The sequence below is a fragment of the Kogia breviceps genome, chromosome 9 (assembly GCF_026419965.1).
Source record: "Kogia breviceps isolate mKogBre1 chromosome 9, mKogBre1 haplotype 1, whole genome shotgun sequence".
NCBI classification, from domain to species: domain Eukaryota; kingdom Metazoa; phylum Chordata; class Mammalia; order Artiodactyla; family Physeteridae; genus Kogia; species Kogia breviceps.
The window spans coordinates 76,620,884-76,645,838 of record NC_081318.1 but is presented as its reverse complement, the minus strand read 5'-3'; the positions used below and the strand labels follow the sequence as shown (position 1 = coordinate 76,645,838).

The following is a 24,955-nucleotide window of genomic DNA, read 5'->3' as shown; positions in this document are numbered from 1 at the left end:
GGACTCAGTTCTTAGATTGCTTCTGTTTTCCATTTTTACTCATTCCCTAGAATTCATGGTTTTAAGTCCTGTCTCTGGTAATGACTCCCAGATTTATTCCAAGACTTCTCTTGACTCTAGAGGTTTAGTGGCTATCTGAAACGAGTATGTTTAAATCTGAGCTCCTGAAACGTCCTACTTTTTTTTTTTTTTTTTTTTTTTTTTTTTTTTTTTTTTTTTTTTGTGGTACGGGGGCCTCTCACTGTTGCGGCCTCTCCCGTTGCGGAGCACAGGCTCCAGACGCGCAGGCTCAGCGGCCATGGCTCACGGGCCCAGCCGCTCCACGGCATGTGGGATCCTCCCGGACCGGGGCACGAATCCGCGTCCCCTGCATTGGCAGGCGGACTCTCAACCACTGCGCCACCAGGGAAGCCCCGTCCTATATTTTTAAACTTGCTTCTTCTACATTCTTCCCCATCTCATTAATGGCAGGTACATTCTTCCAGTAGCTCAGATAAAAAACTTTAATTCCATCTTGACTTTTCACTTTCATATTTGGTTTATCCGCACATCCCATTGGCTCTACCATCAAAATGTATCCACAATTTGAACTACTTCTTATCACCCTCACTTGCCTTCACTCTAGTCCAAGCCACTGACCTTTCTTATCTAGATTATTGAATTAGCTTCTTCACTGATCTCCCTCCAGCCTGTAGTGCCCTACAGGCTATTTTCCCCTTAGCAGCCAGAGTGGTCCTGTTAAAATGAAACTCAGGGGCTTCCCTGGTGGTGCAGTGGTTGGGAGCCCGCCTGCCGATGCAGGGGACGCGGATTCGTGTCCCGGTCCGGGAAGATCCCACATGCCACGGAGCGGCTGGGCCCGTGAGCCATGGCCGCTGAGCCTGCGCGTCCACAGCCTGTGCTCCGCAAACGGAGAGGCCACAACAGTGAGAGGCCCGCGTACCGCAAAAAAAAACAAATAAAATAAAACTCAGTTTATACCACTCTACTACTCTAAATCTTCAAATGGTCAACCCATTGCAAGAGAGTTAAAGCCAAAGTCTTTACAGTGGTCTGTGAGTCCCCATACAGTATCTTGTTTGGTCTGCTCTGACCAGCTACACTGTCCTCCTTGCTGTGCCTATGAACAATCTAGGCAGGCCCTCATCTCAGAGCCTTTTTGCACTTGGCTTTCCATCTGCCTAAAGTGCTTTTCCTCAGTATATACCTGCATGATATATGATATATGGACTTTATGGATAAAGTCCAAGTGTTGGTGACTTTTCCTGGCCTCCTATCTAAAATTCAAACACTTCCCCACTAGGCTATTAATTGCCGTGAAGGCAGAATTTTGGGGGTTTTTTGTTTATTGTTGCCGAGAACAATGCCTAACATGTATTAGGTGCACAGTAAATATTTGTTAAGCAAATATATGTATATGAATGTATACACACACAAACATATATATGTGTGGATATATTGGCAAGGAGTATGTTAAGAAATTAGTTGATCACATACTTGTTCCTTGGGTATGTTTTTTAATAATTAAAAGCTGCCATTATTATTCTGGAGTTGAACTGTCCTTTTTCTTGAAGTTTCAGAAAATGATCAGAGCTTTGAGGTGACCATGACTGCAACCACAGAGGTGGCAGATGATGAGATTACTGAGGGAACTGTGACACAGATCCAGGTATAGTAAGTCTTTTTACTGGATACAAGAAGATTATCCTTTACACATACCTTAGGTGATAAAATGATGAGAATATATTCTGTCTGACAAAGGAGCAACCACAGACAGAGGTTGGACTTATTCATTCAGATTTCCAGTCCCCACATATGTGAGTCTCAGAATTGTAAGCAACAACAGAATTTTAAAATTCATTCCCTGTAGAGTGGTTCACATCTGTTGAAGCAGATGATGCATGGGCATTCTTTATCCACTTGGAGTGATCTCATTTGAGCTGTTAAATAACTTTAAATTTTATCTACCAGTTATATATGATATTGATTGGGATATAAAACTTTTTAAATAAGTTTTACCCTGTAGTGACAGATTTAGAATGGCTCCATGTGTTCTCTGCCCTAATGTGAATGAAAGCTGGTTATTTCAAATAGATTTTAATTATAACAGTTGCAGTTAAGGTAGTTCCTTTTCGTGTCTGTAGGACTAGATACATTTTACCGCATGTTAAGAGGTTAAATAATAATTAGCCCTTTTTCCTACATGAACTTTGTCTCAAGAGTTATTTCTGCCAAAAGTAATCAGAATCCTTTGCTGTCTTCAGTAACCAACAGCTTAAATATATTTTACTTGTAAGTTTATTTCTGGCTGATTGTCCTTTCTTTTTACTAGCTTGTCCTTTTGCTTCATCTCTTCATTTAATAAAATACTTTTAAGTAGACAGTAGACATTGTACCATTATTTTTCGTATGTGAAGCATCACAATGACCCTTCAGTTAAGAAGTAAAGTAGTTACAAGTTGATATGTAACATCAGGGACTAAGGACATCTCAGGTAGGAGTACTGTGAATGGTTTGCAGTGGGGAGCTTCAGAGTGGTTCCAGAATGACAGGATTTCCAGAGAAGCAAGTCTCCAAAATGCTTCAAACAGCTTTGAGCCAGGCTGGAGATATCATAATCTACCCTTGGGTTTCAGTGGGAATTTGCACAGAAATTTTTTTCTAAACCCTCGGAAATAATAGGGCACATTCTTTATTCAAAATGGGTCTTGTCAAATTCATTTCAGATTCAAAGACTATGTAGTCTCACTTGCATTCCATTTTTAGCACATTGAAAATAACTATATACATATGTGTGATTTGGTTTACAACTCAGTTATTATAAGAATTACTTCATTTCATGGCTTTTCATGTTTAACATTATATGGTTTAAGTAATAATTTTAAGTCTTCTTCAGAAAAATTAGAGCCATAAGGCATTACATGTTTGCCCAAAGACAGCGATTAATTGGCATGACAGGTTTATTTGTGAGATTCATAGAGTGGGCTTTGCTGTATATTTAGACTCACTTTGGAAACAGTGATTTTATTCTTTTAACGAACTAATTAATATAAGAGATCATCTCAGGATATTTTTTGCATTACATTTCTTAAAAGTAGGTATTATATGTATCAAGGTCTTTTGGTAGGTCTCTGTATTGCCCTTGATGAACAACTCCTGTGTCAAATCTTACAGAATTGTGATCTTCATAATATAAGAGGCCTTGGATATCATCTGTCTAGTCTGTCTCAATTCTCAGCTTTATAAAATCCTCTTAATCTTTAAAAGAAAAAGATCTAAAATGTATGATGCATAAATACAGGGTTATAAAACTTTTCATGTTTGTTCCAGTGATTTCTAGCTTTTGCCTATGGTTTTAAAAAACAACATTTTTATAAATACAAAATATTCATTACCACCAAATATAAAAATAAAGTAGGTGACAGTAGAAGCATGGCTTTTCTCCTCATTGTGCTTTGATTGTTCATGGAAAGTTTCTCTGTTTTTGAAGTGAGTTGGGTTTCATATCTTCCTGAAAGTAGAGATCCAGTTTGTGCCTACTCAAAAAACAGTTCAAACTTTGTTAGGACTTACCTCCGGAAAGTGACATAGGTTAGTAGTTGTTCCAATCCAGAGACAAAATTGGGTTGAGTGGTCACTAGGCATGTGACTCTCCCCTTATCCTGGTCTGCCTATAATAGGTTCATACTTGATATGGTAGCACTGTTGCTACATCTTCTTCACTTACACTATAGCTCTCTTTAGCCCAAGGCCAAGTCTCTTAAAAACGGCTTTGTTCCTGCAGAATTTGCTGGATTAGTTATGTCCTTAATTGAAAATGTACCTGGTGAGCTTCCCTGGTGGCGCAGTAGTTGAGAATCCGCCTGCCAATGCAGGGGACAAGGGTTCGAGCCCTGGTCCAGGAAGATCCCACATGCCGCGGAGCAACTAAGCCCGTGCACCACAACTACTGAGCCTGGGCTCTAGAGCCCACATGCCACAACTACTGAAGCCTGTGCGCCAAGAGCCCGTGCTTTGCAACAAGAGAAGCCACTGCAATGAGAAGTCCACGCACCACAACAAAGAGTAGCCCCCACTCGCCACAACTAGAAAAAGCCTGCGCACAGCAACGAAGACCCAGCGCAGTGAAAAATAAATAAATAAAATACATAAATTTAAAAAACAACAAAAGAAAATGAACCTGGTGATAGCTTCATAAATATACTGAAAGCCACTGAATTGTATACTTTAAAGGGTGAATTTTATGATGTGTGAATTGTATCTCAGTAAAGCTTATTTTTTAACTACACATTTCTCATAGAGACTGTTTTACTGCAATAATAATAGAAAGTAGTACCATATAGTTCTTTGAAAGAAGATACATTAAGGAGGGTAGGAATCAGCTCTAGAGGTTGGCTGAAACAAAGTTGTCAGTAAACAATAAGCAGATCATGATTTTGCAGTAACATCTTTTGAGTTAGCCTGTTAATCCTTTAGATTTAGCAACAGATTACATTACAGATGACTATATATATTTAGGTAGCAAACTACCTGTGAGGACATGAATAATCATGACATCAACCCCAGCATTTCCATTTTATTTTATATATGAGTTTGTTTTACATATATAAATATACAAGTGGCTTTGAGTATCCTGTATTAATTTAAATGCTTAGTGGAATCTTAGCCAATACTCTCTAAAATTCAAGCCACTAGTACTGACTTATTTGCTTAAATGAAGGTCATATTTTGTTAATGCAGATAATTTTGTTTTCGTACTGTCTTACTAAAAGTAAGAAAATATTTGTCTTTATAAATTCAGTATAATTGTATTATACCTAAAACAAATGGATTTCACATTATTAGAGTTTTATAGTGCTTAGCATTACAAACAAAGATGAATCAGGTTGGGTATTAAATCAGGCTGCTACTTTTTTTTTCTCTTTTACCTTTTCAAGATTCTACAGAATGAGCAACTAGACGACATATCTCCCTTGGGTAATGAGGAGGTTTCAGCAGTTAGCCAAGCATGGTTTACAACTAAAGAAGATAAGGATTCTCTAACTAACAAAGGTAAGAGATACTGTGAATTTTAGTGTCCAGTGGAAAAAATGGACATAAAGAAGAGCTTGTAGTCATAAGGATTCTGAGTTGGGCCTTCATAATTATGGTTGAGTAGTTACAGTAATTGAGCCTTTCTAATTAAATTTGGCTCTGAATGGGACCATGAAACCAATATTCATTTTTCAATAGTTGATCATTAGTTCTCTGATATGAAGTAGGTTATAAACAGATGCACAGTGGTGTCATTTAAAAGACAATTCTGTTATTGTTTATGGGAGTAGAAGTCAAGCCTTTTTTCAAAGTTCTGCTACTAACTTTGGTCTGATAAGTGGCTTAGAGGTTTAAAGTAACAGTGTTTATAGTGCTGCTGTGCTCATAAGGATTGCTGGGAAGTTACTACGACAAAGTGGAGGTTGTGTATATGCCACTCTGAAGTAAGGAAAGGAAACAAAAAGTAAGTAAATTGATTGTTTTCAACCACTGTACAGTAAGTACTCATTAAGAATAAATTATTCATTCGGTATCCAATATATTATGTTCACCTTGTCCTAGAATCTTTTATACATGTTTTTTTGCCCATAAAATTTGTTTTTCACTGGAGAAATTTTTCAGAAAGTTTTGAGGGTGATTTGGCTTTTGTACTTATAAGTCCTATACTGCTGAAAGGATAAGAGATGTATCTAAGAGGAAGTAATATTTTTTTATGAATCTTTTACTTATCCTTATCTCTATTTAGTAGGGTCAAATGTATTCTTTCTTAAAAACCAGAGGTCACAAAAGCAGCTTTACCTGGGGATTTTTCAGATTTCAGATGAGTGAGACATTAAATTAGCTACATTTTATTCCTCTCAAGGAATAATATTTTCTATAGCATTACTTGTTTTCTTTTAAAGGACATAAATGGAAGCAGGGGATGTGGTCCAAGGAAGAAATTGATATTTTGATGAACAATATTGAACGCTATTTGAAGGTATCTTATGGCATATTTTTTTGTTTCACTAATTTTTTCATCGCCAATTGCAAAAAATATCAAAGCAGCATATTGTATATAGTACTTAGGAGCTTTTCAGTTATTATGTAATGGATGACTGGCTAATATGTTGTAGATTAATAATTCTCAGTTGTATGATTACAGTATATTTTTAAGCACATTTTGAATTCTCAGTTTCAAATAGCTTTATTGCTTTAGTTAATACCCTGAAGTTTAGACAAAATTTTAATAGCCTCTCAGAATCTTAAAGCCCCATCTTTTCAAGCAGGCTATAAATTAAGGTTTAAATTTATGTTGTGTAAAGTCTAAGTTATGCATCTTCTTTGAATGAGTTTATGACATCACACTAGTCTTTCCCCTTTAAAAAAAAATTTAGTTCATTTTCATATTCAGGCTTATATCCTTTTACCTTACTCATCCTTTTCATTAAATGTCTGATGAAAACAGAATTTTTGAAGCACTAGAAATGTGAATTGCTTTAACAAATAGTGTTGGCTTTCAAATGCCTGCCAACAGTCCATGTGGAAATTCTGAAAACAGGTGAAGAGTGATATAAGGCTCTGTACCCTGTGAGTGATAACTTGTTGTTAATTCTGCATGAGAACAAAGAAGGAAGAGTTTATTCTCAGGGTTAGGACAGTTATGGAAAATACTTGGAAGAGCAGGATTTGAGCTGAGTTTTAAAGAAGGGTGGGAGTTAGAGGTAGAATAGGGCTGGAGGGAACAGCTTAAGTAAATGATGAGCATTGAGGATTCAGAGTTCAAACCCAGAGTATGTTAAATTAACCCCTTTAACCCGAACCAAGATAATTAGCTTCTAGAACTTGGGCTTTGAAGTCCAGACCAAAGAATTAGAATTCTATCCTATAAGAAATGAGAAAAACTTGTAACTCAGTTTAGGGAGAGTTCGGTCAGGTAGATCTGTGCTCTCAAGGAAATCTTTCCAGAGACTTGCTGACCATCCCAGTAAAGGAGTTATGGTCAAATAGTGCATGTTTGAAATGGAGACCATTGCCATTATTTGGGAATGGAAAGTGTACAGAGTTTATTTAACTATTCTCCTACTGTTTGATATTTAGTTTATGTACAATTTTTTACTATTTTAAATACACTGCTGCCTAGAATGTACATGTTCCTAAGCTTAATTTTAAGCTGCACTCCTCCCAAACTACACTTTATAAATTATAAAGAGTAAAAACTTTAATTCTTTATTAGTGAAGAAAGATCCTTCCCATGAAGCTAATTGTTTTAAGAGATACAGAAATATAGTGACCATTGAAATGTATCTAGAAGTGTATTAAAAGTTGTCCACTGATCACAAACACTTAAGTTAAAATTGGAAAAATGCTACAGGTTTAGATAAGGCAGCAACAAATTGGTAAAAACACTGAATTTGGGGAATTAAGAAGCTGGTTTCTTGTGTAGGAGATTGGAGTAAATGATTTCCAAGGACTCTTTCAGCTTTATGATTAAGACTTTTAGATACCCATTTCAGGTGACCAGGTGAGAGTAGTAAAGGACTTTACAGTAGTTGAAATAGAATTGGCAGGGAAAGGCAGATAAGCAAGTAGTCTCTAAGGAAGCCTGGTGACTGAATATTGGTGAAGAAGGAAAATGAGGAGTGGTAATAATTAAGGGTTTTTTTTTAAATTGAGGATGTTTGGGAGAATGATGATAGAATTGTCAGAAGTAGGAAATGTCCAAAAAGATGTGCAGATCTTAGGAAAAGCTAATTTGTTTGATTTTGATTTTTGACTGTGATTTTCATTATGTGGTGCTCTTACAGGAACATTGTGGAGCTATTTTTAAACCAATTAATTAGGTGTCATGTATTCCATATTTTTGGTAAAAGGATAAGGTATTGTCTGTCACAAGCAACAACAAAAAAAAGGGCAGAAAAATCTTCTCATCTCACTATAATATCATCCCACAACACAGTGCCTTGCATGTAGGTACTTGTAAATATTTAGGTTTAATTGTTTGCAGAACTGAAACTGCGTAAAACAATTTTAGAAAAGATTCTAAAATTTTAAAGTTTTTACTGGGAAGTTTAATACATTCAGAAGAGTGTTTAAAATGCATATCAGTGTAATTTTACCTGTTTTGAAATTTACGTAAGTTGATTCATTCTCTCGGTATTATGTAACTGGCTTCTTTTGTTCAATATTGTGATTTTGAGACCCATCCCCTGTTGATTTTTTTTTTTTTTTAGCTTTCATTATGCAAATATATATACATAATTTACACATTCCACAGTTAATGGTCATTTGGGTTCTTTTTAGTTTTTTGCTATTAATTTGTACAAATCTTTTGGGTGTAAATGGTATTTTATTATGGGTTTAATTTTTATTTCTCTGATTACATATTTTTATATGCTTGTTGGCCATTTGTGTTTCCTCTTTGAAATTCCTGTTTGTGTCTTTTATCAGTTTTTTCTGTGGGGTGGTTTATCTTTTTAATTTTTGTGACATTCTTAATGTATGCTGGATGCTAATGGTTTTTTGGTTGTGGTACAGATATCTTGTCCCAATTTAGTGGCCTGTCTTTTCCTTCTCTCTAGTTATCATTTGATGAAAGAAGAGTCTTAATTCCAGTGTCAAAATTATCATTTTTTTACTTCTGCATTTTTGCATGCTTGTTTAAGAAATCTTTCCCTGCCTCAAGGGCATAAAGATATTCTCACATATATAGTTTTGCCTTTCACACTGATTTTTTTCCTGTGGGTATGAGATAGGGTTTGTGTTACTGGGTTGTGGTTGTTTTTGTTTTGTTTTGTTTTGTACGGATGATAATTGTCCCAGCATCATTAGGGAATGTCAGTCTTTTCCCAGTCTACAATGTCCATTCTGTTCTACTCAAACTTCCACAGATATGTTTCTAGGTTTTCTAATTTGTTCTTAGGTTCAGTTTCATACCTGCACCAGTACAGCTCTGTCTTCAGAAGTCCCAGTATCTGACGGGGCAGGTCTCTTCACGAGTGTCTTGGCTGTTCTTGGCCCTTTGCTCTTCCATTATAAATTTAGAATCAACCTGCAAAGAATGAAAAACTGTTGGAATTTTTATTGGGACTACATTGAATCTGAATCAATTTGAAGGGAATTAACATCTTTGTAATATTCTGACTTCCTCTTTAAGAACATTTTATAGCTCTCCGTTTTAATTAGTTCCTCTTTAATGTCAGTTGATAGTTTGTTTCCTCCATAAAGGAATTGCATAACTTGCCTAAGATGTAGTCTTAAGGCTTTTTTAATTTTGATGCTATTATTAATAGGAATTTTTAAAGATTTTTTATGAGCTTTGTTTAGAAATACAAATGACTTCATTGATTTTGTAACCAGCATTCTTGCTAAGTACTCTTGAATAATTTTTATTATAGATGTTTGGGTTTCTACATATATCACATCTGTAAATGATTCTTTCCTAATGTTTATGCTTTTTTAAAATTGGGGTATAGTTGATGTACAATATTATATAAGTTTCAGGTGTACATAGTGATTTACAATATTTAAAGGTTATACTCTTTATAATTATTACAGTCTATGCTTTTTGAATTTTGGATTTTATGATTGCTCTTTCCATACCTATTGAGATTTTACTTTTTCCATAAATTTCATGTGATTACTAATTTTTCTGAAATTAATACAAACTCTCATATTCCTGGAGTAAGCTTACTTTTTGCATTGATTATTAACCTTTTTATACATTACTGAGTTCAGTGTGCTAAAATATTTTGAGGATTTGAGGGATCTATTTTAATCAATGAGCTTGGCCCGGAAGATCTTCTCTGAAACTCCCCTTGTCTGGTTTTGCTATTGAGATTATGCTAGCCTAATCAAATGAGTGGGGAATTGTCCACGCTTTTTATCTTTTTTTTTTTTTTAAATTATTTATTTTTATTTTTGGCTGCGTTGGGTCTTCATTGCTGTGTGTGGGCTTTCTCTAGTTGCGGCGAGCGGGGGCTGCTCTTCGTTGCAGTGCGCGGGCTTCTCATCGTGGTGGCTTCTCTTGTTGCGGAGCACGGGCTCTAGGTGCGCGGGCTTCAGTAGTTGTGGCTCACGGGCTCTAGAGCGCAGGCTCAGTAGTTGTGGCTTATGGGCTTAGTTGCTCTGCGGCATGTGGGATCTTCCTGGACCAGGGCTCGAACCCATGTCCTTGCTGTGGCAGGTGGACTCCCAACCACTGTGCCACCAGGGAAGTCCCACCCCTTTTTTATCTTTAGGATAGTTTAAAGTCAGAATTATGTTTCTCTTAATTGTTTGGTAGGATTTACCTGTAAAGTCATCTTGGCCTGGTGTTTTCATTGTGGGAAAATTATAATAACTGATTAAATTTTCTTCATGGTCTGTGTTTATTAGATTTTCTTTCTCTTCCTGAGTCAGTTGGTAAGTTGACATTTTCTAGGAATTCATACATTTATATACGTTTTCAAATTTATTGCCATAAAATTTTCATAATGTTCAACTATCTAATCTCTGTAGCATCTCTCCTTAGGCGTCATTTTTCATCTCTAATATTGTTTTGTCTTTTTTTTTTTTAAAGTGTTGCCATAATTTTATCTTTTTATTTAGTCTCATGGATCTTTGCAAAGAACCAGTTTTTGGCATTGCTCATCCTTTCTATTCTTGATTTGATTATATTAATTTTATTCTTATGATTTCTTCCTTTTCTACTATTTAGATTTTTTTTGTAATTTTAAAAGGGGTTGGCAGGACTTTATTGAATTATATACAACTTATTTTTGGAACATTTAAGTATCATTGTATTATCTCTTGCAGCATTTTAAAGTTTATATTTGACTTATTAATGAATTATCAATGTGTTATTTTTCTATGCCATTGATGATTTTAACATAAAAAAACTTTTAAGAAGCATAGTATATCCATATGCATTTTATCAGAAATCCCTAAATCAAAGAAATGTAACCCATTTAGGCACGCGGAATAAAAGATGCTACAGAAATCATCTTTGAGATGTCAAAAGACGAAAGAAAAGATTTCTACAGGACTATAGCATGGGGTCTGAACCGGCCTTTGTTTGCAGTTTATAGAAGAGTGCTTCGCATGTATGATGACAGAAACCATGTGGGAAAGTATGAAAACTTGTAATGTTGCATGTTTTCATGTAATTTAGGGGAAATATTTAAGGAACTATTTTTTAAAATAAAATTATGATCAAAGCCTTAATTGGAGATAATTATGAATTACTGTTGAGTGATGTTAGTATTTTTATTCTCCAGGTCCATGTTGTAAATACAGTGAAACCTAATTACAATAAAGCCTCTTTTAGAAATTAGAATCTAAATTACTTTATGTAGGTTTAAGACTTAGCTGACTTAATACATCAAAGTCTGCTTTGTAGAAAAGTAACATTAGAAAAAGTATAGTAGTGGTTAAAGATTTAGGAAGTGTAAAAAGAACTCTAAATTCATTGGTAACATTTTTCCTATTCATTTCTATAGTGTAACATTTCCTAGGTCAGTGACTTTTTTTAAAAAAAATAAAACCAGAGTAGAAAATAAATTTCTGTATATAATGCGTGGATTTCTGTTATCGGTAATATCTGTGGGAAGCCATCTTATCTTCAATGCAATGATAATATGGTGTTGTTGACATATTTTAAATTTCTCTTTGGAAGTTTTAGGTGGTAGTAGTGTGGCTTACTAGATACTGCTTTTAAAAAGAACATTGCATTGGCTATATTGAGTACTTACCCACTAAAAAGAAAGCCTTTACATGGAGCAAGAATATGTCAGTTGTCCATGCATGGGTAGAGAAAATAAAGAGAACTTAAAATTTTTCAGTGACTTGTGAGAATTGACCATAGATTTTCTTTTTAGCTCCAGTTTACCATGTCATCCTAAGTCTTTCAGAATAGCTATGATATTAGAGTACCTAAACCTAACTGGAAATAACGCAAGAATTAGGCAGCATAGGGGAAAATATGTTTTAAATGTTGAATTTTCCTAGAGAAATTGTTACAGTGCTCACGTTTATTATAGCTTAAAGTATTTGTTGGGGGTTTTTTTTAATAGAGGCATTTTGATTTTTATTAATTTTTATTAATCTACTTTGAAATCGGTTACTTAAAAAATGTTATCAATAGGCTAAGTGACTTAACATTTGGCTCCCTAAGTGAAATTCTGATTTTTATTAAGTTTTTTAGTATTCTTTGTTTAATTGATCTTTTAAAAATTTCTTTAAATTTCTAGATACACACCTGAAGAAATTGAAAAGCTCAAGGAGTAAGTTTAACTTTCTTTTTTCATTAATTCTGATAGTTGTGTTTTAATTTTTTAAAATATTTTGTGTTTTCTAAAGTTTTACTTTGAAAATGTCAAGAGATTTTTGGTAGACTGGTATAATTTAATCCTGCTGTTAAGCATAGTTGACCATGTAAAGAACTTATCAAATCTGTTATCTGCACAGAGTAGCCGTGTCCATAAGTTGTCTTCTCTTATTGTTAGTAACTAAATGTAATGCATCCTTAGACCACTAATAGGAGTTACAAAAGAGATTAGATCGCCATTCTTGATGACCTGAAGACTAAGTCTGGGGAACTTACATACCAGGATCAAAACCAGGGTTGTGCTAATGGCTTACGTTAGAATGGCGAGTTGGCAAATGTTTCACTGACTATCTGGGCTGACTCTACCTTATACAGTCTTATTTTGCAGGAAACATAATTTTGGGACCATAAAGTATGGGTTAATGGATTGTATGGATCATGAAAAAAAACCCGAAGGCTGATCCTGTTTATGATAATAAGGACTTGTGAAACTGTTTCAGGTGTCTGAGAAGAGCTTGTTAGGAGTGCTCAAAAGGGAAAAATCTGGGGATTGCCTGGGAGATTGTGTCAATAACCTGAGGGGAAATTTGGTCTTTTTTGAACACATATCCAAGTTACTTATTTCTTCTCTGACCCAGGAAAAAGGCAATTGCTGCCTGTTTTTTTTTCACCCACAGACAACTGTGGACCCCAAAAAAAGGCCACACTTTCAAACTTTGGCTCTCAAAGTATTGCTGCCCACAACTTGCAAACCAGTCAAATGGGAAGAAGAAGAATGAAGAATAAATGATGAAATTAAAAGGGAGAAAACAGTTGAACCAAATGCTGATTGGCAGACTCTTGTTTTAGGCTCCGGATAAAGCATGGCAATGACTGGGCAACAATAGGGGCGGCGCTAGGAAGGAGTGCCTCTTCTGTCAAAGATCGGTGCCGGCTGATGAAGGACACTTGCAACACAGGTACTGTGAGTGCCACTGGTGTTTTTTGTCACCATTTGAGCGCCCTGCCCCTTCAGATACTGCTTTCTCTTCTGTTCTGAAAAGAGACTTGCCATCCATTGTAGTTGAGGTTTTATTTTCTAGTGTCCTTTTTCTTCAGATAGACCCAACTAATCCTTTATTTTTGTGCTCTGTGTAGTAAGGTGATATTTTTCACAGGCACACAGCCCCTCAGTTTCAAAGGTTTTATTTAGGTCTAGCATGTTTCCATTTTGTAGCAGTTCAGCACTGCTCCAGTTGGGGAAGTCACTAAGGCATGTATCTAGGAAGTAATTTTAATTTAAGCCCATCTAACTATTGAACTTATGTTGGTAACAGCTTATCAACTCATATTTATGAAAAACTTCAGTTCTAGGCAGGTCCCAACTTAAGGAAGAAGCTGTGTTCCAGAGGTTTGTATGTATTTTGCTTATTTCAAATTCACAGTACATTTTTCCATAGAAAAAAAACTCGTGATTGGTGTTTCAGTCTCCAGGCCAGACAACAGATGCCCGATCAATTTGTAATGTATACAGATGTACTAATTGATGATAGATACTGTTAAACCTAACCTTTATGACCAACAACAGTATTTACGCTCCACCATCAACTCTCACTTACCTTTCTGAGCCTGTTTCCTCTATAAAATGAAGAAGTTAGAATAGATGATTTCACAGTTCCCTTTTTAGGTCTTATTTTTTCTGAAGGATCCATAATCTATGCTCAGTCTTTTAATTAGAAAAATAGTTCTCAAGCTAGGCTTGAGCTTCCAGGGAATATAATTTTCGTCCTCACCCCCTACCCTGCTGAAGTGGAATCAGGAATGTTTCCTCCTTAACCACTCCACCAGCACTATTACCTATAAGGCACTGAAAACATAAATTCCACCAACTCTAATTCTGTAGTGAATGACAGCTTAATGAATGAAGCAGGAATGGGAGCTTTAGATTTACGATGGGACCCCAGAGGTTCATGTAAGACACTGAGTATAGAACCTGTTTTGTGAGCATAATGGAAAAACACTGTGCCATTCCCTGATTTCCAGCCTGAGGGAATGCTCTGCCTGTTAACTTGCCTTGTTGCTATGTATCGTTTTGGATCAGGAGTTTTCTTTTTGGACCACTTCATGAGATGGCGGTCTGAGTTTCCCCCTCCTTTTTTGCCATGCTAAAATAGGTGGGCAGGACTTTGTCTTGAATCCATGATATCCAGAACTATGCCTAGCACATAGATATTCGGTATATATTTGTTGAATGAATGAATGCCTGAAAGGCAAGCACATAGCCTTTTTGAAATTTTCCAGAAGTTTTCAGCTACTAGTAACAAAATGGAAACAGAGTGGAAGACATTTTTAAGAGGTTTTTTTTTTTTTTTTTTTTTTCCTGTTTTTCTGCTTAAGCTTTCCTAAGAAAAAGACTAATAGGAACATGTGATATTATTAGTGGGTTTATGGGTTCAAAAAAACAGAAATAGAAATATGTGTGATTACCAGTCTCAGACTTAAATTTTATCACAGTAGCTTGGAGTTGGGAAAGGAGATGGTATAAACCTAGTTTTTATTTTTACTGAAATGGGTGGGGAGCCATAGGTGTTACTCTACTTGTCCCTCCTCTTTCATTCCTGTAAATAATGCTCTCTATTGAGCTTATTACTTCACTTCTGCAGAGCAGGGAATCTTAGGTGGGACTAAGAAAAAAGTATGAATTTTTGTGTCCATCAAGTCATCAATGGAACACTTCCCAGTTCGGACTTAATATAACTTGAGAAAATATAATTTTTTCTAGCTATGTTTTGAGTGGTTTTTCTTTCCTTAAAGAGTCAGTCAGTGCTTTCGATTAGGATTCTATATTTTCTTTTGTAGTACTAAGAACCTTACTGGGTTAGTAACTGTCTTAGCAGGTATATATGCAGGTTTTCCATGTTTCATTCAGAAATAATTCTAATACTACTGCATACTTCCCATCAGTCTTTTGAAAGACAGGGCTGAATCTGATTTGCAGAATAAGGAGAAGGTAGCAGTGGTAGTCTGGATGATTTCCTTCTTTCAGGGAAGTGGACAGAAGAAGAAGAAAAGAGACTTGCAGAGGTGGTTCATGAATTGACGAGCACTGAGCCAGGTGACATAGTCACACAGGGTGTGTCTTGGGCAGCTGTGGCAGAGCGAGTGGGTACTCGCTCAGAAAAGCAGTGTCGTTCTAAGTGGCTCAACTACCTGAACTGGAAACAGAGTGGAGGTACTGAGTGGACCAAGGAAGATGAAATCAATCTCATCCTCAGGTTTGTGTCCTAAATCTTTTAATAACAAAAGCTGCTTAATTGCTGTGGCTATCTAGATTGGCTTTCCTCTTTTGGTTTCCATAGATGCCTAATGTCTGAAAAGCATCCTTTCCATAGAGAGCCACTGTTTAAAATCCTAAATATTTCATATTGAGCTCTTTTTTGTTTTGTTTTGTGTTTGTTCCTTTTTTAGTGGATTTAGTGCTCGTGTAAAGTACCAGATTGAAGGCGTGGAGACTGAAGTCCTCTCTATATCCGCAGAACAGGTATGGCACAGGCAGCGGCAGTGCAGCTTTTCCACTGTCCCACCAATGTGCCTCAGTCCTAGCCAAGAGGGACCATGTTGAGGGTAAGAGGGCTATCAGTCTCCATGCCCTTCAATCTTTGGCTACTATGCTAAGATTGCCCAGTCTACAGTTACCCCACACCTTCAGATTGGACCAAATTAGACACTTCCATTTCATACATATCCAAAAATAGCTTTAAGATAATCCCAAGTTTATTTTTTACATTAGTTGGTTTAACCATTAAGACTCAAACTCAAATTTTGGGTTGCTGCCTGAGTATTGTTTTTATCTTTTTATCACTTTGAGTTTTGTTTTTAATATAGTTTTTTCCAGCTAGTCATCTTTATAAATAGTTGCTTTCTAAGTAATTTTATTTTACAAATGGAAAAGCTCAGATCTAGGAAATAACTTATTATAACACACTATAAAACATTGTAGAACACTGTACAACTAAAACTGTCCTCATCTTATTCTAACCTTTAGCTTTTCCCTTTTCTTCACGGTGCTTCATCTGGTTCTGACCATTTAAGGTACAGCCCATTGGTGGTACCATTAACAAGGCTGCTACTGTGATGTTTCATAGCTCTTAGCTCTGGAAGCAGGTCTGCACTCCTGCAGTCCATCCTTTCCTATGTACCTGAACAGTAGCATCTCAGTGACACAACCTGCCATTCCCCTTATTGCCAGTGCCATCACCTGTAGTTAGAGGAGGGTTCTTATGGAGAAACAAACATCTAACAGATGCCTATTTTGTAACTTGTAGGATAGCAGAGCTTGATGTAGCTGATGAAAATGACATAAACTGGGATCTGTTAGCAGAGGGATGGAGCAGTGTCCGTTCACCACAGTGGCTTCGAAGTAAATGGTGGACCATCAAACGGCAAATTGCAAACCATAAGGATGTTTCATTTCCTGGTAATGTATTATTTGCTTCTTAAGTCCTTCCTCTGTCTTAACCATATTTAGTCCTCAGGGAATTAAGAGGTTAGAAGTTCTTTGCCTCAGCTGAAGAGATATGAATCATAGTAGGTTTTTACTTCAACCTCTGCCCTATTTCTTTGGGTAACTGTCTTACCCTGAGAAGAGTTGATATGATTTGTAATTCTCAAAGCACCAAAGATAAACTATACACATCTACACACATTCTTATCCTCTCACATAAACTATGAAGAGGAAATAAATTTTACATGTACATTTTCACTGTTTACAAAGATGTAAGAATTTACATTTAAATCAACTTTTACAAATTGAATAATTTCAAATATCTTAACTGGGTTAGAGAAATTTTGTGGTAATTTATTTTGTAGAACAAAAGCTTGCAAATTTCTAATTTCATTTTTTATGTAAATATAGAGATCTTAGGTTTGCTTAAGTGAGATATAGCATACTTTCCACTTCACTGTCTGCTTTGTTCTTAGACATGGAACTAAATTGTACAGTCTGTATGATTTAGGTCATCAGATTCCCTCCCATTGGTATAGTACTCCAACTTCCATTTTTGCAAAGGAAAATTAAATGCTGAGGAATTTGGCTTGATGAAAATGTGATTTTTTTTCTTTAAATACCCAGTTATAAATTTATTTTACACTTTAAAAATTATAAACTCTGGTATAACCAGGAGAGTGAATGAATACTAACGTAACATGAACCCAGCCAGATTGCAGCATTACCTGAGAGGATTAATATAGTTTATCATGATTAGTAGAGGAGTTGGCTTTCCTGTACAAGAACTCAAGGCAGTTGCATACTGTTTGGAAAAGCTCAGCTGCTACTCTGGAGTTGTAAGTTAGACTCACAGCCAACTGATTATGTTCTTGCAGTGGCTAAAAAGTGCCCAGGGTTGGGGGAGGGAGAGTAGTAGACTATTCATTGCTGAATGAAAATAAGTTAATTAGCATTACCAATATTCTCCCTAAATAATAAGAATTTTATCAGGAAGTCCTAGGACATAGAAAATGTCTTATTTCCATGTTCCTTACAATAGCTATTAATTCATCTTTGATGGCAAAAACAATATCATGTTGTGAATTTTTTAAATCTCTTGATGGATGTTTCCAAAAGTTACCAGACAGGTTGTAGTTTTTAAATATTTTTATTGTTATTTTGTTAAGATCACATATCCAGTATACAATTATTTATTCCAAATACTTTCCCTCCTTACCCCCCGCCTCCCTTGCTGCTTAGATGGTGGTCTGTCGGAGAATCAATGTTCTTTTTGTCTACCCATCTCCCTTCAGTCTTGATAAAAGGTCTTAAACAGTTACATGAGAATCAAAAAAACAACCCAACGCTTTTGGAGAATAAATCAGGATCTGGAGTTCCAAACAGTAATTCCAATTCCAGCGTACAGCATGTTCAGATCAGAGTTGCCCGCTTGGAAGACAATACAGCCATCTCTCCAAGCCCCATGACAGCCCTGCAGATTCCAGTCCAGATCACCCATGTCTGTAAGTAACCTCCACACTCCGTGCTATTTGAACTGTATGATTTCGTTAATGGCTCTGACACCTTTCAGTCTTCTAGAATGTTGACAGAAATTTATCCAAGTTGAGAAATTAAAGGAGATCTAAGGCATTTTTTGTTTATTAGCTTATTAATATTTGCACAAAGGATGAATGTGTGACAGGAAAGACTGATAACTCACTGCCCAGCCATTATAAACCATTTTAAATCATCTTACTTTCTAGGTGTTATAAAGAATTAATGGTTAATAGAAAACTACCTAAAATACAGTCAACTAAGCAAAGAAAGAGAGTCCCTAGGATGGCACATCATTTGTAGTAATTCACCAGAAGACACACAAATGAAGAATGGATTTGAAGTGAAATGTAGAAGACATGGGTTTTGGTGAGGTTGAAAAACATTTTCTTCAGAGAGTAAAGAACCAGTGTCCTACGGGAGCTGTTTTGTTTACCCCTCTCTTTTCCTTAGCCTGTGACATTTTTATTGTGCTTAATGAGATAAGAGCCCAGTGATTGTTACAGGGAGAGGAAATTTATTTCCTAAGATCTAAGCCAAGTTGATCTTTCTACCTTTCCATTACAGAGGGACAGAAAAGGAATGAGGATAAAATTCTCAGAACCATATTATTTTTCACTTTTACCTCACTTTTTTTTCCCCTACATAATGTTATTTGCCTATGGAAAGGCCATTGCCAAGAATTTATCAATCACTTGGTATTATTCTCAATCGGGATTATTGGCATTTTAAGTGGGACAGTTCTTTCTTGGCAAGGATGTCCTCCTGCACATTGCGGGATGTTTAGGGTCCCCTGACCTCACCCACAAAATGCCAACTGTGCTTTCCAGTCAGTATGACAAAAACACCCTACAGATTTTCATATATACTCTATGATCCCATTTGAGAATCAATGGGCCACTTAGTGGCATTATTAACACTGTACTTCTGGGAATTCCATGGCGGTCCAGTGGGGAAGACTCCGTGCTCTCACTGCCCAGGGCGTGGGTTCAATCCCTGGTCAGGGAAGTAAAATCTCACAAACTGCAGCACAGAAAAAAACAGACAACAACAACAACAAAAACCCTATATTTCTTTTTCTTTTTTTTTTTTTTTTTTGTGGTATGCGGGCCTCTCACTGTTGTGGCCTCTCCTGTTGCGGAGCACAGGCTCCGGACGCGCAGGCTCAGCGGCCATGGCTCACGGGCCCAGCCGCTCTGCGGCACGTGGGATCTTCCCGGACCGGGGCACAAACCCGTGTCTCCTGCATCGGCAGGCGGATTCTCAACCACTGCGCCACCAGGGAAGCCCCAAAACCCTATATTTCTGATGTTTAAATTAACTATGCTTGTCTTATTCTTAAAGTTCTAATTTAAATTTGGTTATTTGCTTTAGCTTTCTACCAGTGCAGTAAAGCATGAAGAATTTATTTTCTTTAGCCCGGCTTGTTTTGTTTTGTAGTCTTGAGGATTGCAAAGCAACTGAAAGTACTAGTCCACCATAAATGTGAGAGCTACTGTTGGCTAAAAAATTTTTGTGCATGGAGAATGTTACAGTTTTCCTTGGCTATTGGGTTGACAATACTTATTGGGAAAATAGCAAACATTTTATAAATGGTACCTTAATATCGTTCACAGCATGGCTTTTTTTTTTTAAGTCTTAGAATAATTTTATTTCTTCCAGCAAGAAATGTGAGTATAGTAAGAGTTTTACAATACACCCATTATTCTTGGCATTTGGGCTAAAATCTCACGATTGTTTCTTCCTTTAGGTTAGAGGTCTGGGATTAGCAAACGTTAGGGCCAGAACAGTAAATATGAATATTTTAGGCTTTGCAGGCCACACAGATCTCTGTGGAATTTTCTCTTTTGTTTTTAAACAATCCTTTAAAAATGTAAAAACCATTCTTAGCCTTGAGCCACATTTGTCTCCAGCCATAATTTGCTTACCTGTCGTTTAGGTTATTTATCTGAAATCACTTCAAATTATTTTAGGTATGATCTTTAAGAATCCATCAAATTGTAAGACAACTAACATGAATTCAGTGCATTTCTTTTAAACTGAGAAGCATTCTAGTCAGGATAGAATAAACAAACATTATACATTAAGAGTCAATTTCAAATCATTTTTCACATAGATTTACCTACAGGTGGGACTGAAAGCACCAAAAGAGGTTACATTTCTTCTTGTTAGCCCTAGTTCTGTATAACCTTGAGCAGACACTGATAAGTCTGAGCCTCAGCTGACATATCTGTAAAGAGATTATACTGTCTGATCTCTGAAGTGCTATTTAGTCTCTCTAGTACAGTCATCTGAAACTACATATATTTCATGTTTCTGATCCTCATAACTCTATGAGGTAGATAGCGCAGATAAAGTCTCTGAACATTAGTTTGGGTTAAAGTAAGTTATTTGCCCGGGTTTACATTGCCAGAAGTGATGTCACTACAACTAAAGCCTAGTGTTACAGGACACCTGTATATTCCAGACATCTATACTTCTTACCAGAAGGTCCAGGAAAACTTACTTTTTTATCAAGTTCCTGTCTCTTTGCAGGTTAGCCTTAGTGTATTCCTCTTACTTCCTAACATTAGAAATATTTTATGATCTATAGCAGGGGGTAGCAAATATTGTCTCTGTCATAGCTACTCAACTGCCCTCGTACCGCAAAAGCAACCGTAGAAAATACATAAACAAACGAACAGGAATGACTGTGTTCCTATAACACTTGATTTATAAACACTCATAGTGGGCCGGATTTGGCTGTGGGTCATGGTTGGCTGACTCTTACATCTGTGCCATCCCAGACAAGTCCATTAGATTTCTTATCTCTTACAAGAAATTTAAATGACTTCAGGTTTCTAGGCAAATTATTCAATATGAGATTGCCCTCATAATTGAGTAGAGTACACTAAGAAAATTTAAATTTACAAAGTGTTTATTTACTGTCCTTGTTCTTACCACAGCTTCAGCAGACTCCCCTGCTGCTACTGTTGACTCGGAAACAATAACACTAAACAGTGGAACACTACAGACATTTGAGATTCTTCCAGTGAGTAACTACTTTAAAAAGCAGATATTGGCCATTTTATGCATAAGAAAGATCAGTTGGTATCAGTTTTAGAAATGTTATATAAGCAAATGAAATGTAAAAATTAACCTGATTGTCATTAAGTGTAACTATATCCATGGCTTTGAAAGCCAAGATGGTTAGAAGACAAGAAAATATAAAGTATATTTTATTTAAATTATGTCAAGATTTATTTGCTGTGAAGAACATAAGGGGTATTAGTGCAAGAATTTATTTATCCTATCCACAGCCAAATCTCATAGGCATGGCCCACCTAGCAAAAGGTTCTCTTTTGGAACTCCTTCTAGGCCACTTGATTAACTTAAGCCTCACTTTCCTAATCCACTGGTCTCCAAAATAGGGATGTGTAAGAAGAGCATTTGCCACAGGTAGAAAACAGAACTTCGCTTTACATTTTCTGCCACCTCACCCTCCCTTTCCCCCTGGCCTAATAAACTATACACACACATATATTTAGGGTATGTGTTCAGGTTTTAACTTACAGGGTCACAATCAAATATTTAGAGACTCTTATTTATAAATAAAACATGATAATAGTGCCTCAGCTTCAAAAAATTATGAGCATTAAATGTATTTAAGCATATTAAATAAAATACATGTATATGACATACATGTACATGTAAAGTGTTTATTATACTGCCTGATCATATGTGATTAATAAATACAACCTTTAGGAAAAGTTAGCTTTCACTTTATTATAGAGAGGGAGGGAAGAAAGTGAGTTGAGTCCCCAGTGTGTGCCAGGCACCATCACAATCATTTCTAATCCTCAACAAACCTTTCTCTGAGAAGTAGTTACTATTTCTTCCTTATCATTAAAGAAACCTAGATTCAGTGAGTCAGTAGCCAGGAGAGCTGTTGTGGCCTAAGTCCACAAGACCACATCAGACTAAAAAACCCAGGCTATATGACTTTAACTTCCAGCTCTATTCTAAGTGCAAAAACTTTTCCTTCAGAGTGTTAGGGTAAACCAAACTCAGATTATCACGTAGAAGCTTATGGTTGTGAAACGTGTGTTGTTCAGTAGTTTTGTTACACTTTCATAAAAGATCTCAAAAGATAAACGTACTGTCAGTGAAACAGCTTTTCAATTAGGAGTTTTTTCTTTCAGCGAACACTAATTGGTATTTCTGTACATTTTCTCTGAACATTAAAAATTTTCCTAAAATTATACTATGAAAAAAGTCTATTCAAGTAAGTAAACACTGGCATAGTGCCTTTTGGAAAATGTGAAGCTTTTTTAACTGGGAGACTGCTAGTTTTTATGTGCTACAGAGAAGGGATAAAGAGGGGAGACGAGGCATGCTGGATTACTGTGCTAGAAACAGTGGCTTATGAGACCATGTCTTGGACCTGAAACAGATAGCTGAGACCAGACCATAGACATACAGGGAGTGAAGAGTAGGATCAGGCCTTTCCTCTGTTAAACCCGCAGGCCGAGAAATGACTTACAACAGATAAATAGTCCAGAAAATTATACCCTTCATTTTATCATTTGCCCCTTCATGATTGCTAAGCACATTTGTGGCTAGTAAATTAAAGTCCCCGTTTTGGATGTAAAGCTAGACTTAATGGGTACTAAGTGTACTTACTCAGTGGTTTGATGCACCTGTGTTGATCTTATTTTTCTTCGTCCTTCAGTCTTTCCATTTACAGCCCACTGGCACTCCAGGCACCTACCTGCTTCAAACAAGCTCAAGCCAAGGTCTTCCGCTAACTCTGACCGCTAGTCCCACAGTAACCCTGGCAGCTGCTGCTCCTGCTTCTCCTGAACACATCATTGTTCACGCTTTATCTGTATGTCATCTTACATAAATTCCTTGATTTTTCTAGTTTCTGTAGAAAAGACTCGCCAGCTGATAAGTACCACCAGAGATGGACTCATGTGCCTTCAATTACAGTATCTTGGAGGAGGGGGAAATAAATTTTGAGCTCCGTTCAAACACTTTAGTATCGATACCTGTTAGGGACCAGGATTAGTTGATACAGAATATTAAGAGCCAATACTAATGTAGTCCATTTATGTAAGCAATTCTTCCTACCACTGTTGTCCCAGGAGCAATGTTTTACACCTTCACTGGGGTACATCCCTTGTTCCCTGGGTCTCCTTACATGGCATGGACTTCCGTTAGGGGAAAAGGATATTATGAGAGGAGAGGCCACATTGTGTAAAGAATAGGGGTTCTAGAAAAACAGTGATAAGAACACTGAAGTTCCGAAGGTGAGAGAGAGGCATGGAGGGCACAGTAGGGTACCACTTATAAATATCATTTGTTGTCTATAACTTTAGTCTGGTGGGTACTTTTTCATTTTGCCACTGATCGTTTTCTTTAACATTTTATAGCCAGAACATTTGTTGAACACAAGTGACAACGTCACAGTGCAGTGTCACACACCAAGAGTCATCATTCAGACAGTTGCCACAGAAGACATCACCTCTTCCATATCCCAAGCAGAACTGACAGTGGATAGTGATATTCACTCATCTGATTTTCCTGAGCCTCCAGATGCCCTAGAAGCAGACACTTTCCCAGATGAAATTCATCAGCCTAAGATTACTGTAGAGCCATCATTTAATGATGCTCATATATCCAGATTCAGTGACCAAAATAGCACAGAACTGATGAACAGTGTTATGGTCAGAACAGAAGAGGAAATCTCTGACACCCACCTTAAACAAGAGGACGCACCCTCCCCTTTAGCCCGGGCTTATGTTACCGAGGTAAGTTGTACTTAAGGAAATAGCCTTAAGCCTCAAACCTGCAGTTTGGGAAAAGCCTAGAAATCAGTTATGGAAAGATGTCCTCAGTACCTCCTATTTTCTTTAGACACACAAAATAAAGCACAAACCCCTACCTGACCTGAAGTATCATTCAACCAGCAGTGTTGCTTTTACCACAGTTCCTCACTAAAACCTTTCCTTCTCCACCCCCTATAGACTGAGAAATGTTTGTTGGAACCCATGGAAGCATTTTCCTGAGGATGGTTTGTGACAGGTCTTTGTGGTTCAGTTTAGGAACCTCATCCCACAGTGTTACAGCATTGTTTCTTCTATATTCAGGATCTATAACCGAACTGGTTCTTTTAAATTATTTTTTGCTAGTATGTAATACATTGGAGTATGAGGTTATTACTTTTGTCCATTTTAAGACCTTAACTTTGATTTCTTTTAATTTTAACTTTAAAGTGGGATAATATTTGAAAGTTAAGTCCCTTCAAGCCTAAATGTGTTTGGGGACTTAAGGAAAACTAATAAGGAATATGAGACAGAATCTCATTTTTTTAATTATTATTACTTAGGATTTAGGGTCTCCTACCATAGAAGAACAAGTTGATCAAACAACAATTGATGATGAAACGATACTTATCGTTCCTTCACCACATGGCTTTATCCAGACATCTGATGTTATAGATACTGAATCTGTCTTGCCTTTGACAACACTAACAGGTACTGTAACTCCTTCGAGTGCCTGATAAATCTTAAGGTGGAAATCTTCTTGTTAAATTGTCACTTTGGTAGAAGAACACTTACTCTAAATTCTTGACA

General features: G+C 36.6%; 1 protein-coding gene across 2 annotated transcripts in view; it reads left to right on the top strand.

Moving 5' to 3' along the window:
* Positions 1 to 24,955, top strand: part of DMTF1 (cyclin D binding myb like transcription factor 1) — a 42,402-nt gene that overhangs the window by 16,110 nt on the left and 1,337 nt on the right. For both annotated transcript variants that reach the window (XM_059073564.2, XM_059073565.2), the window contains 13 exons: positions 1,575 to 1,669; positions 4,938 to 5,052; positions 5,937 to 6,013; positions 10,966 to 11,123; positions 12,243 to 12,275; positions 13,169 to 13,278; positions 15,345 to 15,573; positions 16,624 to 16,775; positions 18,098 to 18,307; positions 21,284 to 21,369; positions 23,050 to 23,205; positions 23,753 to 24,130; positions 24,709 to 24,856. In XM_059073564.2, the coding sequence (XP_058929547.1) occupies positions 1,575 to 1,669; positions 4,938 to 5,052; positions 5,937 to 6,013; positions 10,966 to 11,123; positions 12,243 to 12,275; positions 13,169 to 13,278; positions 15,345 to 15,573; positions 16,624 to 16,775; positions 18,098 to 18,307; positions 21,284 to 21,369; positions 23,050 to 23,205; positions 23,753 to 24,130; positions 24,709 to 24,856 (1,947 nt within the window). The remainder of the gene's footprint in view (positions 1 to 1,574; positions 1,670 to 4,937; positions 5,053 to 5,936; positions 6,014 to 10,965; positions 11,124 to 12,242; positions 12,276 to 13,168; positions 13,279 to 15,344; positions 15,574 to 16,623; positions 16,776 to 18,097; positions 18,308 to 21,283; positions 21,370 to 23,049; positions 23,206 to 23,752; positions 24,131 to 24,708; positions 24,857 to 24,955) is intronic.